Raw genomic sequence first — 16,790 nt, 5'->3', positions numbered from 1 at the left:
CCTGCCTCTCATCCACTTGAACATACCTCTTGTCCTGCACCTCAGCTTGTTGAACAAGCCACCCCACAAACATTCGCCAGGGGAGAGGGTCCTGCTAACGTCAGTTTGCTGGCTACATAGCTAATTAGCTGCTCACCTGCTGCATTAAACAGCATGTACAATCCTGTAAAAGCCACTTGGCTACAGTTAGAGGTTGGTGTGGTTCTGATTCTTCAATATCACAAATATAACACTGTCAGCCCATCAAATGTAGGTTACAACGCTTTACATTTCCTTTTACACATGATTTAACAATTTAACAGTATAATTTATTCATGTATTCAGTTATATTTTGCACTTGTCTTATCTTCTAGTCGTCTGGTCAGTTTTGGAGCTCCATAAAGAAGATCACATTGAGGGTTGGAAAATCAATCTAGCTCTCACAAGGATTCAAGAACACGGGCTCAGCTTTAACCCTACAACACTCAACCGCTACATTTCCATCATACTGTACTGTACTGAATATGCACAGTCGTAAACCGAATCCCCATTAAATCCTAATGAATAAGTGATGAATGCAACGCAAAGTCATATCGTACTCACTGACTGAACCCGCTGAGATGTTTTACACAGGGACTTCTGTTTCATCCTTTTATTCATCATCTTCACTTCCTGCCAACCTCTCGCCACACCCCCTCTGTCTCACTCACCCACTCTCCCCTTCTCAGTTGCCCTTTCTCCTCTACCCATTCTCCTCCATCGACCCATCTCCCCTGTCATTCTCCTCATCCCGCTCGCACATTATTGTGTACCGACGAAATCGCCTCCCTCTGGCCCGCGATCCGCTTCACCTTAATCTTCATGAAGAAAGGAGAGGATGAAGAGGATCAGGTGGGGGAGGCGGCGATGGCTTCGGGGTGGAAGAAGACAATAGAGAGGAGATGAAAGAGGAGAAGATGAGAGAAAGGAGAGGCGAGAGGAAGAGAAGACGGGGAGTAGGAGTCATATGTGAGGAAGCTAGAAAGCGCATGGAGGGTCACTCACCGGCACGAAACAATTTCCTGGACAGATTTTGGAAAAAAAGATGGGCTTCACAAGATTGTAGTTGGAGGGAAACTGTGTGTGTGTGTGTGTGTGTGTGTGTGTGTGTGTGAGAGAGAGTGTGAATGGTGGCTTGCTCAGTGAAAAGCTTGAAAAAATAAAGTGCTAATGAGAGTGGCTCATTAAACATAGCATTTATACAAGACAGACAGGACAGGACATTTAATGAATTCTCCCTCTTCTCTTTTTGTCGCCTGCTTCAGCTCTCATCATCCCCAACACACACACACACGCACACACACAGAGTCCTCATGGGAGGGGCTGTTACTTACAGTTTTCTCCACCTGCTGGAGAGCCAATTAAAATTGTTTTCTGGAACCACTTCTGACTGATAAAAAGCTTTCACAAAAAAGAAAAACAGTTAAAACAACAATGGATTTGGAGCATTTTAACACATTTGCTCCATCCCTGTGGATTATATATTTGTTCTCTAACGCTGTTTTAAATCATGACATTCAGAATTGTCATTTGGGAATATGAGTAAGATGCTGCTGTAGTCTTGGCTAAACAAACTCACTGTCAAGCCTTTCCTTCCCCAAAGTTTCCTCTTAAACTTTTCTCTATCGGCAGTCGTCTTTGATCTCGCTCAACAAAATTAAGGGGTCGCTCTTGGACATGAGCGTTGTCAGAGGAACTGCAGTAAAGTATGAAACTGTCAGGAAGACGTCAGAGATGCCAAACAAAGCCCACAATCTGTCCTGCATGTGAGGCCGGATGATGACATGAGTGGGATCTGCTTGCAAATACAGAAGTTAGCTGAGCGATCTCTTGTCTTAACAAGCTGGCTCCGTATAGACTGACATCAACTCAACCTGTCTCCATGACAACTGTCCCCAAAGTATCCTGCCTCCATGGCAACTGTCGCCACAGTAACCTGCAAGAACTCTTGATTTGATGCCATGCTGACATGAGCTGCAGAGGGGTGCTATGGACTGAGGTAACAGTGTTTGTTTTACAATGAAAATAAAAAAGTTGAGAAAGCTAATGAAGGCAAACTTTTGGCTTTGTCCAACTCCAAATTTTTACTTCTGTTAACTTACTTTAAATTGGAGTAAATTATAATTCTACATTGTTACAACTTCTACTACGGTTAATTCAAACTTCAAGTATTCAAACTCAAAGTTAAATAAAGTTACTGCATGTAACTTAAAGCTTCTGCTGCACTGCTAGGAACCAGGATCAAAGTTCACAGATACAACACCTGAGTCATAACCTTGCAAGGCAGCTAGACTCACAAGATCACAAAATCACGAGACTCCATCATGCCGGGCGTGTTTCGTTTTGAAATAGACCGATCACAAGTACAAGTACAAAACTACAGTGCATTCAGGGAAGAATATGCTAATAAGCAAAAAATGTTTCTAAACAACTTGACTTCATGAGTTAAGTGAGAAAAGAGCTAGACCTTTAAACAGCTCATCCTTATACACAGGGTGTGCACTGAAGGGAAGCCAGGGGGAGCTGGGTGAAACTTTGGTGGGGTGTATAAAATATTGACAACACGCAATCTTTGCCATGGGTTTCTATTTTTCTGTATCTACATTATCATGGATTATGCGTAAAATCCGTTTTTGTATGTATGATTCATGCATTAGGGTGATTCATCAGTGATCATTAATTCACTTTAATAAAGATACTGGCAGATAACACGCTATTCTTGCCATCACCAAGTGTGGAAGGCAGCGCAATATCATAACTATCAATAACTTCACTCACTTTAATATAAAAGGTTTGGTAGTTTATGTTTGATGTCTCAATTGCACCGATGCAGATGTGGTAAAGCAAGCAGGCTGTTGCAGCGATGGATGTTTCTTTGCAATAAAAGTGAGTCAGTCCTCTCCTTGAGTGCACACACACCCCTGGTTAAAAAAGTGAGCTCCTCCTTCTCTTTTGTTACAGCAGTTTTTACGTTACAGGGCTGAACTCAAGATTACACAGGCTCTACCTTAATTGTGCAAGTGTATCGACCAGAGTGAAGCTGGAGGTCTTGGGTATACGAGCGTTTCAACCTGCTATTTTTGCTATTATATGATTCATGAATGAGCAGCAGCACGAAGTGCAAAAGGGCTGGCAGAATGGGTATATAGGTCGGAGGGTTTGGTGATTAATAACAAACACCAAGCCAGTCACATCACTGGTGTCATGGCTCTGAAACAGCCAATCGCAGTGGACCATGATGACAATGACTTAACAAATGGAAAGACAGACTGTTGTTCATCTTAATGGAGCACAGCAACACGACGTTAACACAGCACCACGAATCTGCGACCAGAGGCAGATGGTGTGTTTCTATAATTAGTACAATAACGACAGAAACAAACTTTCAGCCATAAATCTACTGTCTCTAATTGTAAAGTGGTCACATCATGTTGTGATTGATGAGACACGACAGCGTTTTCACCGTCAAAACATGAAATTGGTATCTAAACATTTTTTTTAAGAGTTGAAGTTTTTTTTTTTTTTTTTTTCAGTGTAGAAGATTCTGGTATAAAAAATGAAGTGGTCTCCAAAACAAGAGAACTAAAACTAAAGATTCAGTGTTGGCGGAACTCTTTCCATTAAGTGTCAGTCAGTCACAATACCAGGACCCTAAATAGAATGCATCCATTATTATAACATTGTATTACACTGCATTTCCTCCTATGACCTGTATTGTAGATTGCACAGTTTGGGTTGATTTGACAATTTTGCAGTGTCAATACTAAGGGTGTGAGGAAATATCGATACACTTAAGTATTGCGATATTTTGTTATGTGATATTGCATCAATTCTCAAAAACACTATCAGGTTTTATGTTTAAACCCCCAACTGATCAGTGTATTTAAAAGTGGGGGCCACCAGGTGGTGAAAGGGCACAGGGGTCTCAGAAAATCTGAGGGAACATGCTAAAAACAGCAACTTTCCCTTTTATTATGTGTATTTTTATAAAATATATTTCATAATATATATTTGCCTATTTGCATGAATGCATCATTCATCACATTAATTGTGAACTGGCAAGAGCGTGTACCTGCCACAATGCTGCTGCTACTGAAATCTAGCCACCTAGCTAACTAGTAACAACAATACTGGAGATGTTTTTGGACAGAAGATTTTAAATGCAAATTTTACATTTGTTGACATCTGGCCATAAGCTAATGCTATTTGGGGGGGCCTTGGTATGGAAAAGTTTGGGAACCTGTGTGCTAGACAGCAATGTTTCAAATGTAAACTGAGGTCTATGATGTTACAGGGTATTACAGGGAGTGGGAAACACATGCATGTCCCACTGTTCTGGTCGGAATTTTATTTTTTTCACTCATATAGTGTTGTTTATACTTTGACAGTTTTTCTAAAATTAGATTTGAAAATCGCAATATATCACCTTTGCTAACAGTATCACAATATATTGAATCGTAATCCCTTTATCGTGATACATATTGTATCGCCAGATTCTTGCCTACATACAGTAAGTCAATACAATAAGTCAATAAAATGGGTATGCAATACATAGCACTGGTAACCGATACAAAGCAGATCTTACTGTTTATCTATCTCATAGCCCGCTGCTGTAATCTCACTATCCAAAGACAATCATATATTTGAAATAACTCTAATGCTGCCTTTGTGAATCAGCAGGATAATTACAATAAATACCTGGGCTGATCTGATGTGAGGTTAGAGGTGATTTGAGTTTATTAATCACCACTAATTACTTTATGATCAGCTCATTTGCAGAATCTCCTGAGCCTCTTAAAACAGGCAGCAACGACTGCTTCCACTAATTGATACCTTGACAGTCAAAATAATGAATACTGCATGAAGAGAATGGAAATATCACATTTGCATGAATTATAAGTGTGTTGGTTGTCCCTCCGGGAGCGCGACGGGAAGGATGATGAGTATCAGTTTGCCCCAGCTGCATGGATTACAGCTGTGGATATCAAACTTCTAAAGGGATACATGTTCAGATGATTAATATTCTTCTGAGAAAAATCTATGCCTAGAAGATTATGCAGGTATTGCATTGGCTACTGGTACTGTGTTTTATTCTGTAATTTTATTCATCTTACATTATAAGGAATTGGCAAGGTTGTTGCACTGTAGCAGAGCCAATGCTGCTGGGGTATACATTTCAGCTGAATAATCTGGAGACTCATTCTATCCTTGCCGCAAACTGCCATTATGTCCCAACCAAGTGCTTTAAATAAGAAAAAAACCCTCCTTCTGTACATTACTGTGGGTAACTGCCGAGTACAAAGTCTGTCTTCCTGTTCCACTCTCCACACTTTCTCTCTGTGTCTATATCCATTCAGGTGGATGGAGAGCTAATCAATTCTCACTGGGCTCTAAAAGGCCAGGGCTCAGGCTACAGCCTTCTGCTCAAGCTAATATCACGCTCTGTCTTTTAGCTCCACCCACTCCACCTCCTCACATCTGCCTCAATTTGGAAATTTTCTGCAGTTTTTACATGGGTGAAAGAAAAAACCATTGGATGCAATCATTTTCTAATCAGGATATACAGATTACTATATATTTCTAAACCTGGACATCTAAAATATGGGATTATGTATCTTTTTTGAACATGAGGAGAGAGAGGGAAGACAGAGGGGAATACATTTGATGGGGGGGGGAGGGTGAGGAAGTGAATAATGAGACCAGTGGCACAGAAAGGAGGCAGTGATAGGTGAAGAAGAGTACAAGAGGAACAGATAAAGGGGGGGAATATGAGCATCACTGGCGCTCATATTTTAAAGGGCAATGTTAAATTGAAACATATGCTGCGATTACTGCCAGTCCACTGACTTAGGCTCTTATGCCTACTTGTGGATTAGCAGACAGTCCACTTAGACCTTCGCTGAGGAGCTGATAAGCTCCCGTTTCTGAAGAGGCACCCTCTGAAACAAGAATGGGCTAAAATACTGCAATAAAAGTGTTTCTCAAATGATGTGAACAGTGAGAATAAAATCTGGTAGCTAATCTGCACCATTGACTTTTTACATGAATATTTATTGTAATTACTGTAACTGTGCCAAAATGCTACCAGTACATCACTACCAGCTGTGTTCTACTTGTTTGTCTATAAAGCTGCACACTACATTTCACAGTGCAAGTACTAGCACTGTGGTTTCTTTGGAACTGGGGAACCCATGTATTTTTTCCGTAATTCGGAATAATAAAAATACAAACATTTCTTTTATCTTTTATTTGTGCGTCTCAAATACTGCAGCTTGGTCAGTAGCTTTAAAATATTACGCTGTGGGTATCCCTCTCGCATCATTTCTGGATGCGCCTGCCATCGAAGTCAGGGGATGTAGTATAAAGAGTGAGAAAGGTGGTGGGGTAGATGGAGCTTAACCTAGCAGACTGCTGTTGTGTGAAACCAGCACTAAACGTACGTAAGTTATGTCAGGTACATAATGTATATTTATGACCTTTTCAAAATCCTAAATATTTTTTGGGGCTTAACCTGAATCTGACCAAACTGCAACCATTTCACAACGTTCCTTTACATTGCTTTATTTTGAAAGTTAGTTTGAAAGTAACCGTTGCATGTTTATTGTTGCTAACTTGACAGCAGAGCCCTGCACGATGCACGTCCGGAAATCACACTAGAGGGATACCTACAGCGCCATATTTTGAAGTGGAGGGGCATTCACCATGCGCTAGTATTTGATGAATTGGAAGTGAGAACGTTTTGTATTTGTGTGACTGTCAGCTATAATCACTGAATGCACACGGTGACATATGTAAAGCGACAACTGATATATGTTTCCAATGCTGTGGACTGAAGATAGTGTGCCACCTCTTTAAATTCGAATACAAGTCCAAGACCAGGACTACTTAAGACTGAATCATGACCAACTCCAAACAGGTTCGAGTCCATTTCAAGACCAAGTCCTAATGAGTGAAACAGAGTCGAGACTGAAACAGGAAAAATACAAATGCTTTTGCCAGCGAGATAAGTTTTGGCAGCCAGACAAGCTATATTCACAGAGCCTTCACTCTCTGCTAAACAGCCTCTAGAAAATTTACAACAACCAAAGGGATAATAAAACAATACGAAGAAAACACCACAATTGTCAAAAAAGAAGCCAAAAGACAGAGAATATCAATAAAGCTTATCTCTGATGCAATATTCATTGGAAATAATCTGCTCAAAATTCATCCAAATCACTTCCTACAAACTTCTTGCAGTTATTGTGTTCACTGTTTGGATTCATTTTACAGTTTATGGGCGGCCAAGGCTCATTGATGTACATGGGGAGTGAAGACTGGCCCGTGTGGTCTGATCCAAAAGAAGAGCTACTGTAGCTCAAACTGCTGAAAAGGTCATAATGTAATGGTGTATAAAACCTATACTTAGTCAGGGGTCATAAGGGTCCCTTAAAGAAAAAGGGTGGGAATCACTGCTTTAGGCTACCAAGGCTTTCAGCTACAGATTTTATACTGTGCTCCAGTGGTGGTGTCTCAGCCTGTAGGGCTCATAATCAGTGTGACAAAAATGCCACTATGCAGAAAAAAAGAGTCAACACAAGAGCAACACAGAGGCAGAGGAGACACAGAGCGGTTACTACAATGCAACAAAAAATCTCAAAATAAATGTTGCTGCATGACTGACAGCTTCTGGACTGTATTTGAAACAAAGACACTTTAGCCTCCAATCTCTGTCTCTCTCTGCAGTAAAATCTAATGTGGCTGTGAAATATGACACACACGCACGCACACACACACACCCTCCATCAATATCTGACTCGTCAGCAGTGTCTGTGCTTCAGTTTGGCCATTTGACTCTTTGAGCTGGTCCATCCCCTACACAGCACTGCTGGAGCTGTTCCACACTGCCCGCAACAGACAATATAATGACATCACCTGAAAAAGGAGTGAGTGAGTGTGTGTGTGTGTGTGTGTGTGTGTGAGAGAGAGAGAGAGAGACAGGGGAAAGGACAGTATGAATGAAAGTGAGAAAATAGAGAGCACAAGAGATACAGCCATAGAACAAGAGAGACACTCGACTGATTGATTAAACAATGGCTGCTCATTAGAGAGAAACTAGCCTGAGGTTGTGTGTTAGGGGAGGGCAAGTGTGTGTGCCTGTATGTGTTTGAGTGCTGCTGAATGGCCTGCAGCTGAAAGAAAGATTAAGACAGAGCTGGTGGATAGAGATATAGAGACACACAGAGCAAAGCCAGAGTGCCACACACACACACACCTACACACACACACACACCTACACACACACACACACACACACACACACACACACACACACACACACAGAGGAAGCAGAACTCTAACATGAACATGGATACGGGATGTGGCTGTGGTTCAGCTGCTATATATAGCACATAGGAAAAACTACATAACACATTAGTGTTCTCCAGCTGACAGCCACACACACAAGCACAAAGACACACAATCTGAACCAGCACAAGGGAGAAACTTGACATACCATTATTCTGCCTCACTCCACGGGCGCACACACACACAGTAACTGTGCTATCCAGCCCTGCACACACATACACACCATTATACCTGATCTATAGGAACAGATTCACTGATTGTTTCAGTAGCTACAGATACTCAGTGCTAGTCCACCCTGTGTTCTGCATTTGGCCATACGTTCTCATAAATATCACACCTCATGTGCTCTCTCACAAAGAATCTTGTTGCATGTCCGATCCATCCCTGGCAATCTTCTGCAGATATATCCACACTCCCAGCATGCATTGTGTCCAACAGGGACATCTGATCATGTGGCTGCTGGTCATAAACTTTCCACCTCCACGAGGAAAAGAATTCCTCTGTGGGGTTGAGGAATGGAGAGTAAGGTGGAAGGAAAAGTGACACCACACTGGGATGGGCTGTAAACCTTCTGTGACTGGAAGAGAACGGTGAAACGCCACATCGTCACATACAACTCCAAAATGTTCTGGATTCTGCTGCACTGTCCTCACCTGCTGCGAGGAAGGAAACCAGACGCTCAGTGTCCCAATAAGAGTTCATGCATTATTTCTCTTTAGACGTAGAATGCAACTAATTTCAGTCCAATTTACAGTCACTGTGCGTTATGTTGGGTTTTGAATTTAGATTTACAACAGTATGTTAAAATGTGCAAAATGGAGTGTAACACAGTTTTTGTGTTGTTGAGTTTAAGTGAGAAAACAGTGCAAGAAATATGAATAATGTAGTCAGTGAATGCATTTTGTGAACCACAGTTTAGTCCTTGTGGCTGACTGTGTGAGTAGTTTTGACATAGTGAACTTGTATAGAGAAATGTGAGATAGCAAGTGTAAAAAATTGTAAACCTGCAATAACAGAACTTGTTATGTCACTTGGGTGCCAGCGGAAACAAGTAATACATATAAGTCCAATGTTAATTCTCTTATAGCTCTGTTTTTGGTCTCTACCAGCTCCTGTGGGAAATATCTGGCTCTTTAGTTGCTGGATTCTGGTTCTGAGCAGGCACTGTTGGGCCAAGGGGAGCAGCAGATTTGGGTGAAAATTCTCTGTAGGTTCATGCTTATCATTACAGGGCAGCCCTTTTCACAGTGTCACACTGTGTTCACATTGTCATTTGATACAAAAGGACCAGTGTGTTGCAGACTGCAACCATCTGAATACTGCTCAGCCTTTAAAGTGGGTAGGAGAAACGACAGTGGCCACAAAACTCAAGAAAAATGCGGAACGACCTATCTACAGCCAGTGTTGGTTTGTCCGTTCTGGGCTACTGTAGAAACATGGTGGTTCAACATGGCAAACTCTGTAGAAGAGGACCCGCTCCTCTGTAGACACAAACAGCTCATTCTAAGGTAACAAAAACACAACAACTCTTATTCTCAGGTGATTATACATTAAAGAAAACATACCTCTCTCTGCCAATAGATCTTCCTCAATGTAACACACTGGACCTTTAAGGTGCTGTGCTCTATCGTAAAACCCTGGCGATACACTATGCTGAGGGATAGCGGCCCTTTAGCATTATAACGTTCTCATACACAAGGTAGTTACAGCTGAAAACTCATAATTTGGCTGAAGAAGGAGAAGAAATAACACAAATTTCCTAAAATTAAAAAGATATAAGAAATAAAGCAGGGTTACTGCCTTACTTGGTCTGTTATGACCATGGTTTATGGTGGCTAATGTCATGTTCTCAGTAAGTAAATACACACACACACACACACACACACTCTTACCTTTTTGGTGAAGTCCATGGCTTTGAGGATGGAAAGGTTGAGAGTTTCCAATGAGGCCAGAACTCCCTCATAGTCCCCCATGTGCTTAGCAAAGTAGTCTGTACACACACACAGGCAAATTGGCACATTACAAAATTCATACAATCTCTTGCAGTCACAAAATTATTTGCAGTGGTTAGCCATAGCTAAAGCCGCTGTTAATATATTAACATAATATATTTTAAAGAAAGAATTATTGCATTTCATCTGACAAGTACTACTTTTTAATAATAGATAAGAGAGAGAATGAGGGCAGCAGCAGGGAAGTGTGTGTGTGTGTGGGGGGGGGGGCAGTCTACTTACCGCACAGTTCCTTAGTGTCAACATTACTATCACAGCATAGCAGAGGAGCAGCAGAGGGAGAGAAAGGGAGGGAAGGAAGGAAAAGGATGGAGAAGAGCAGGGTCAGAAACAGAGGAAAGGCCTTTTCCATGCACCCTCTCTCTCTCTCTCTCACACACACACACACACACACACACACACACACACACACACACACACAAAGAGTTGAAGTTTTGCCAGGCAGGGAGCGATCTAACAAGACTCTCTGACAGGAGTCTGAATCAATCCACTGCCATCATTCATTCTCAGTTCACTGTGCGGGGACTCATTTGGCAGCGAATTCTTCACTGGCGTAAAGAAGACTTTCCCTGGTTGACTGACCAGGAGAGAAAGAGGAGAACAAGGGAGGAGACGCAGTGGGAGAGAGAGAGAGAGAGAGAGAGAGAGAGAGAGAGAGAGAGAAAAGAGAGAAAGAAGAAGTGAGGGGAAGGGGAACCGGCCAGAAGAGGGATGTGAGATGTAAGTGATGATGGGAGAAGTGGGGACAGAGGAGGAGACAGGCAGTAAGACTCCATCTGTGCATCTGTTCATCTTAATTATAAATTACTGCTCAGTAAATGCTGCACATTAAAGGGAATGTTTAAAAAACCCACAGTAACTGAAAAAGTCACTGCTATTTCAATATTAGCCCGCGCCCTTTATGCTCTGTTTTGATGAATGATCCTTGTTAGACAGCCTGATCTGATAATGGCCCATTTTATTTTATTTTGCAGCAGCTTCTCTTGAATGTGCGGGCTCTGCCAGAACTGATCCGGATCCATCACTGTGACAGATGGGCTTTAAAAATGTCCACCAAAAGTCTAGTAATACACAACATTAAATGTATTTCAGTGCTTACTAATGACATATGCAGTTTAAAGTTTCATTTGTGGGTGTTTGTCAGCGCTGTAAAAGATTCAGTCGGCTAAAATAAAAGTGGCAGATTGTTTACTACCCAAACTGTAGATCCAGATGCTGCACATTTCACAGAGGAAGTAAGCCAGTAATTATGTTGTTCTCTGCGAGGATATGGGCACCTATTGAGTTAGTGATAAGATTTATCATCATAACTTATCCCTCCAAGTTTTATTAGTCCTTGGTATTCCACCTTATAGGAATATACAGCTGGAATCAGCACGTTGTCACAGTAACAGACTTATCAAACACAGTGAAGTGGCTGAGCAAAAGCAATGACGCCGTTAAAAGAATTTCATATCAGACTGTGTTTATGAACCATTATTGCTGTGTGTATATTGAAGAGGCCCGCCACAGATTTCAGACATCAAGTTCAGTTTATTGAACTACCCCCAACAGGGTACCGGCTCCATTCTGTTCAGGCACCTGGTTTTGAACCATTCGGAACATTTTGGCCAAAAAGAAAATTGGTTTGGAAACTAGCAGGTTTTTCTTGGGAACCAAAGTGGGAGAGTCACATTCTACAGGTTGTTGCGCACTGTTCAACACCCTCTGTTGAAGGCGTATCCTTGAGCATCCACTCGAAACTGGTGGAAATGCGGGCCGGTTCAATAGATAGCACCAAAGTTCCAAGGATCTTGAACGGGACCGGTTCGTTATTTGGTGGAAACACTCAGTGCATGTGTTGCTGGCTCAGGCTAGGGACTAAAGGTCTTTTCAGATGGGGAGCAACTGACGTAATCCATTTTCAATGAGAGGTGAGTGGACAGGTAGGGAGGGGTGAACGATCTGACAGGTGGAGTGACAAGCAGGCATATCTCCTATGCGCAGTAACTACTGACAACCACTGACAACTTCAATGGATGAGATTCTGCTACTTTCTGTTTGTGAATTTCCTGAACTAAAGTTTATTGGCAGAGCATCGCCACAACACTGGATGTGTCAAGTAACTTCAGTTTTAATTTAAAGGTAGAAAAATGGCAGACTCCATAGAAGGTGACCCATGGTGTCTGTAGATAAAAAAGTCTCATTCTAGGAAACATAACGATTCCTACATTAAGGTGATTATACACTAATGAAAACATACTTATGAATATTATATTTCATTTATTTAATCATTTAATAGATTCTCCTTACACACTGGACATTTACGCTAGGCTATAAAGTTATGACTATGCTAATTTAGCTAACTTTATCTATCAACAATAACATGGCATCAAAAACAGGATTGCCACCAATTGTCAGTAGTGTACAGAACCCGTCTCGTGGAGTGCTTGTCTCCCTGTCTATTTAACATGAGGAGTGCAGGGAGACCCCACAGATCTGAGCGGGTACACAGCAGGTCTGAAAATATCTTAATGGTGTGTCTACACAGACGCTGTTACTCTGCTATGTGTGTGTAAGTCGTAACTCAGGCTCTGCTGCACCAGCGTTCAACTCTCTTATGAGTCCTCAGCTTTATGGAAGTACAATACTAAATCCAATTGCCTTAAATGATGCCAGTTATATTTGATTTGTATATACTGTTTTGTTTTATATAACATTTTATTCATAAGCCAGACTTATCCGATATGTTTGTCCATGCTTTTGGGTAAAAGACAATTTATCAGGTGCCAAATAAAATGGCACAAAACCCCCCCAAAAAAACGAAAAAAAACCCCACTTGAGTCTGGATGTCACCTGAGATTTCATGTTCTGCCCCAATCTCCAGCACCATGTCACTGCAATACGGACGATGGAGGGCTGAAGACAGGAGTGAGTGACAGATGGAGAGAGATTGGTGATGGGCAGAGTGGCAGAGAAAGATAAAACAAGAAGAGCCTGGCAGAAGACAGAGACAGAAATCTCAGAAAACAGCTAGACAGGGAAAGAAAGCAAGAGATGGTACCAAACCAAAGAGTGACAGGGACAGAGAGACAAATGACTGGAAGCAGGACAGCGTTCAGTCTCTGCCCGCTCCCTCCCTCCTCTACATCCATCAACTTCCTGCTTCAACAGGAAACGCTTACGCCATCATTTCTTCTTTTACTCGGACCAATCAATAATCTTATCTGCTGTCACATGATAATGCTGAGACCTGGCGTGCGTCTGCCAAGTCTACTTAACTCTAATGAGTAAAAACTTTTCGGACTGCATCCACTGCGGTGAATAAGATTTATAAAGCGCGACCATCTCCAAGACGCAAGATGGCTGACGTCAGAGAGATGGCGGGGGGCGGAGGCACGGTCCACTTACTGCGCTGATTTAAAAAAGAACAAATCTCAACTAAAGGCTGAGCCTGGTGGAGGATTTATACATTGAACCTAATTCAATTCTACAACAACCATAAAGGTCAGCTTTTGTTCTGCTTGGTTTCATTTTATTTCAAGGCCCTGCAGGTTTCCGCGGTTGTGTAAATTAACAGAGCCGGTCTTTTGATCACTCAGATCCCACTGTGTCAGCACACTTCTGCTGATTGCAGGGTGGATGAGCTGATTGGCTGATTATAAAGGGTCAATAAATTGATTTAATGAGAGCCAATCAAAACAGATCGTCCTGGGGAGAGGTAGACGTAGCGAGCTTTATGTCCTGGAGGGTTAGGATGACTAATGCAAAAATAGATGATGAGAGAGAGGAAGAGAAGATGTAAAAACAGCTAACACTGCCTTTCCTCCACTTTCATTCTTGCATTATATTATAATTTTGCCATTTTCATTTTAAAAATTTGGGACCAATTATGCTAATTTCCAGCTCTACATTTTAATTCTGGGACTCCACAAATAGGTTTGCATGATTCACATTTAAAAAATCCTTATTTATCTCATACTGGCCCCTTATGCAGTCTCTCAGTTCAGCCCACTTTATTCTGACTCAGATGCCTACCAAGGGGGAGGGGGTGTTCAGGGCCACCCAGCTGGCACCAGAACCCAGTCTCTGGCAATTCAATTTCCAATTCAATTTTATTTGTATAGTGCCAAATCATAACAGAAGTTATCTCGGGGCACTTCTCAAATAGAGCAGGTCCAGACTGTACTCCTTATAAAATTGCCAACGGACGCCAGTTTGATGACAGTACCAAGGCGATTTACAGCCAAAATTGGTCTGGCCCAGTGATGGCCCACACAGCCCATATATACTCGGCCCAGATACAGCACAGAATTCTGGTCCAACACAGGACCAGACAGTTGGCTGAGATATGTTTATGTCATTGGCCATTTGTGGCTACCACATCTGGCCAACATGTGGACCATAATTCATTGCTGTATTTCTGTTTGGACCGGACCAATTCTGCTATGTGGGTCCTTCTGGTGATAAACACAGAATCAGCTAGCAGCACCGCTAGCTGCATAGCTAACTGAGCTAACTAGGTGACAGCAGCTACAGTTAGCAGTAGGTAGCGGTTACTTTAGCTACAAGTAAAGCCGCCTGTCCATCAAGAAACTAACTCACTCTTCTTCACAACCTAAAAAGCACTTTCTGCAAGACATACTCAACAACCTCTAATAAGTTGAAGAGTAGTTCTGAGCACAACGGTCGAGTAACTCAGACAGATTGAGTGGGTGGAAGGGCGCCCTGTATCTACATCGTGGTCGTGCTGTGACTCATATACAGATAAGCTAAAGTAAAACAAACCTCAGAGCAGTCTAAAGCCTGAGCTTTTTGCTCATAGGGATTACTTCTGCATATGTTTATCTCATTATCTGAAACTTAAGCCTTGTTTAAATATCAACATCTGACACTGTAGCTATCATTATATATTCACGACAGAAAAGAAGTGTAATAGGTCCCCTTTAATAAAAAAGGCTTTGGTACAAAAGGTGCTCCATAAAAAGAGCTTTCAGAAGTGGATGTGACATTTCCTGGCTGCGGGATAAATTACATACATTTTACCTTAGCGTACACACACACACACACACACACACACACACACACACACACACACACACACACACACACACACACACAAAATTGAACATTGTGATACTGAGGCTGTGCAGCAGCAGAACAGCTTTGTGCTTCTCTCCTCTTTTTTCATAATTGATAGTGAGATATGATCAAAAAAACAGAAGTCACAGTGGAGTGAGCGTGAACACACACACACACACACACACACACACACACACACACACTCATAAATCTGCAAGTACTGCATGCAGATTTATTTAATGCAGCTCCACAGTTACGTTGCATGCAATAGGAAAACACGCCCGCGCAGTAGTGGTGTAATAGTGCTGACCTGGTGTTATCAGAGTCGATGGTGTGAAACAGCTTCTCCAGCTCTTCCTCATTCAGCGTGCCATCGGAGAAGAAAGCCTGGAACTCGTCCAGAGACAGCTTACCATCATCTGCAGGAGACACACACACATTACTGAGAAATCAGTTGTAGTAGAAAGCATCCTCACAACAAGAGCCGAGTTTCATCAAAGGTCCTGACATTTGATCATGCCAAAACCCTCAACATTAGACAGTGTTATTACAGAGAACCATTCCTTCATTGTATGAAACTGTCTGCTTTTAAAATGAGTAAAAGGAGATAGTAGTATTCATCCAGCTCAACCTCTTTTCCAACTAACATCTGTTCTCTTTGGTCTTTGAAGACTTTTCATGTCATAAGGACCAAGCAATTAAAGCCCCTGGCGGTAATGTTTTGCTAAAAGTCTTTAGTGAAGTCCGAAGTATGCATGGCAATGTTATTCGGTCAGTCCGTCTTAAAATATCTGAACCGCTGTTGGATGGATTGTCTTGATCTTGTCATCATCTTGTACAGACACTCATGGTCCCCACAGGATGAATACTGTACTGATTTTGGTGATCCTCAGACCCCAAAATCAGTATCAGCCTCAAAACTCCCATATCAACCGGGCTCTATTTATCACTAAATACCTGCTAAAGTGACATTCCCATCAGCCTCAGCTGTACTGTGTGTTTTGTGCTACGATAAATGTTTCATCAAGTCCTCCCCTCTGGTATCTGCTGCTTTCACACGAATGCGCTTGTTGCTTGATTGGAAAACCCTAGAGTTAAGAACAGCTTTGTGATATCGGTTATCCAGTACGGCCAATGTTCAGACTGAGTCAAACTTATTTTGTGACACCGACGCACGACAGTCATCCATGCCTTCGTCCTATCTCCACTGTTACTGCCTGTACTTCTGTCTCAGTCAAACTTTATACAGTATGAGTCAGAGTGAAGCCTCAACCGTTATGCAACTTGTTTGTCCTCATTTGCCCTTATTTTGCTCTAAATTACTTTTTTTGACTTTTTATCAAATCTTCAAAT

General features: G+C 41.9%; 1 protein-coding gene across 2 annotated transcripts in view; it reads right to left on the bottom strand.

Moving 5' to 3' along the window:
* necab2 (N-terminal EF-hand calcium binding protein 2) overlaps positions 1–16,790 on the bottom strand; it is a 136,483-nt gene that overhangs the window by 83,710 nt on the left and 35,983 nt on the right. For both annotated transcript variants that reach the window (XM_051383280.1, XM_051383279.1), the window contains exons 3-5: positions 15,748–15,856; positions 10,599–10,624; positions 10,257–10,354 (exon numbers count right to left, since the gene is read on the bottom strand). In XM_051383280.1, coding sequence (XP_051239240.1) covers positions 10,257–10,354; positions 10,599–10,624; positions 15,748–15,856 — 233 coding nt within the window. The remainder of the gene's footprint in view (positions 1–10,256; positions 10,355–10,598; positions 10,625–15,747; positions 15,857–16,790) is intronic.

The sequence above is a fragment of the Dicentrarchus labrax genome, unplaced genomic scaffold, assembly GCF_905237075.1.
Source record: "Dicentrarchus labrax unplaced genomic scaffold, dlabrax2021, whole genome shotgun sequence".
NCBI classification, from domain to species: Eukaryota; Metazoa; Chordata; class Actinopteri; family Moronidae; genus Dicentrarchus; species Dicentrarchus labrax.
This window is presented reverse-complemented; position numbering and strand designations above follow the sequence as displayed.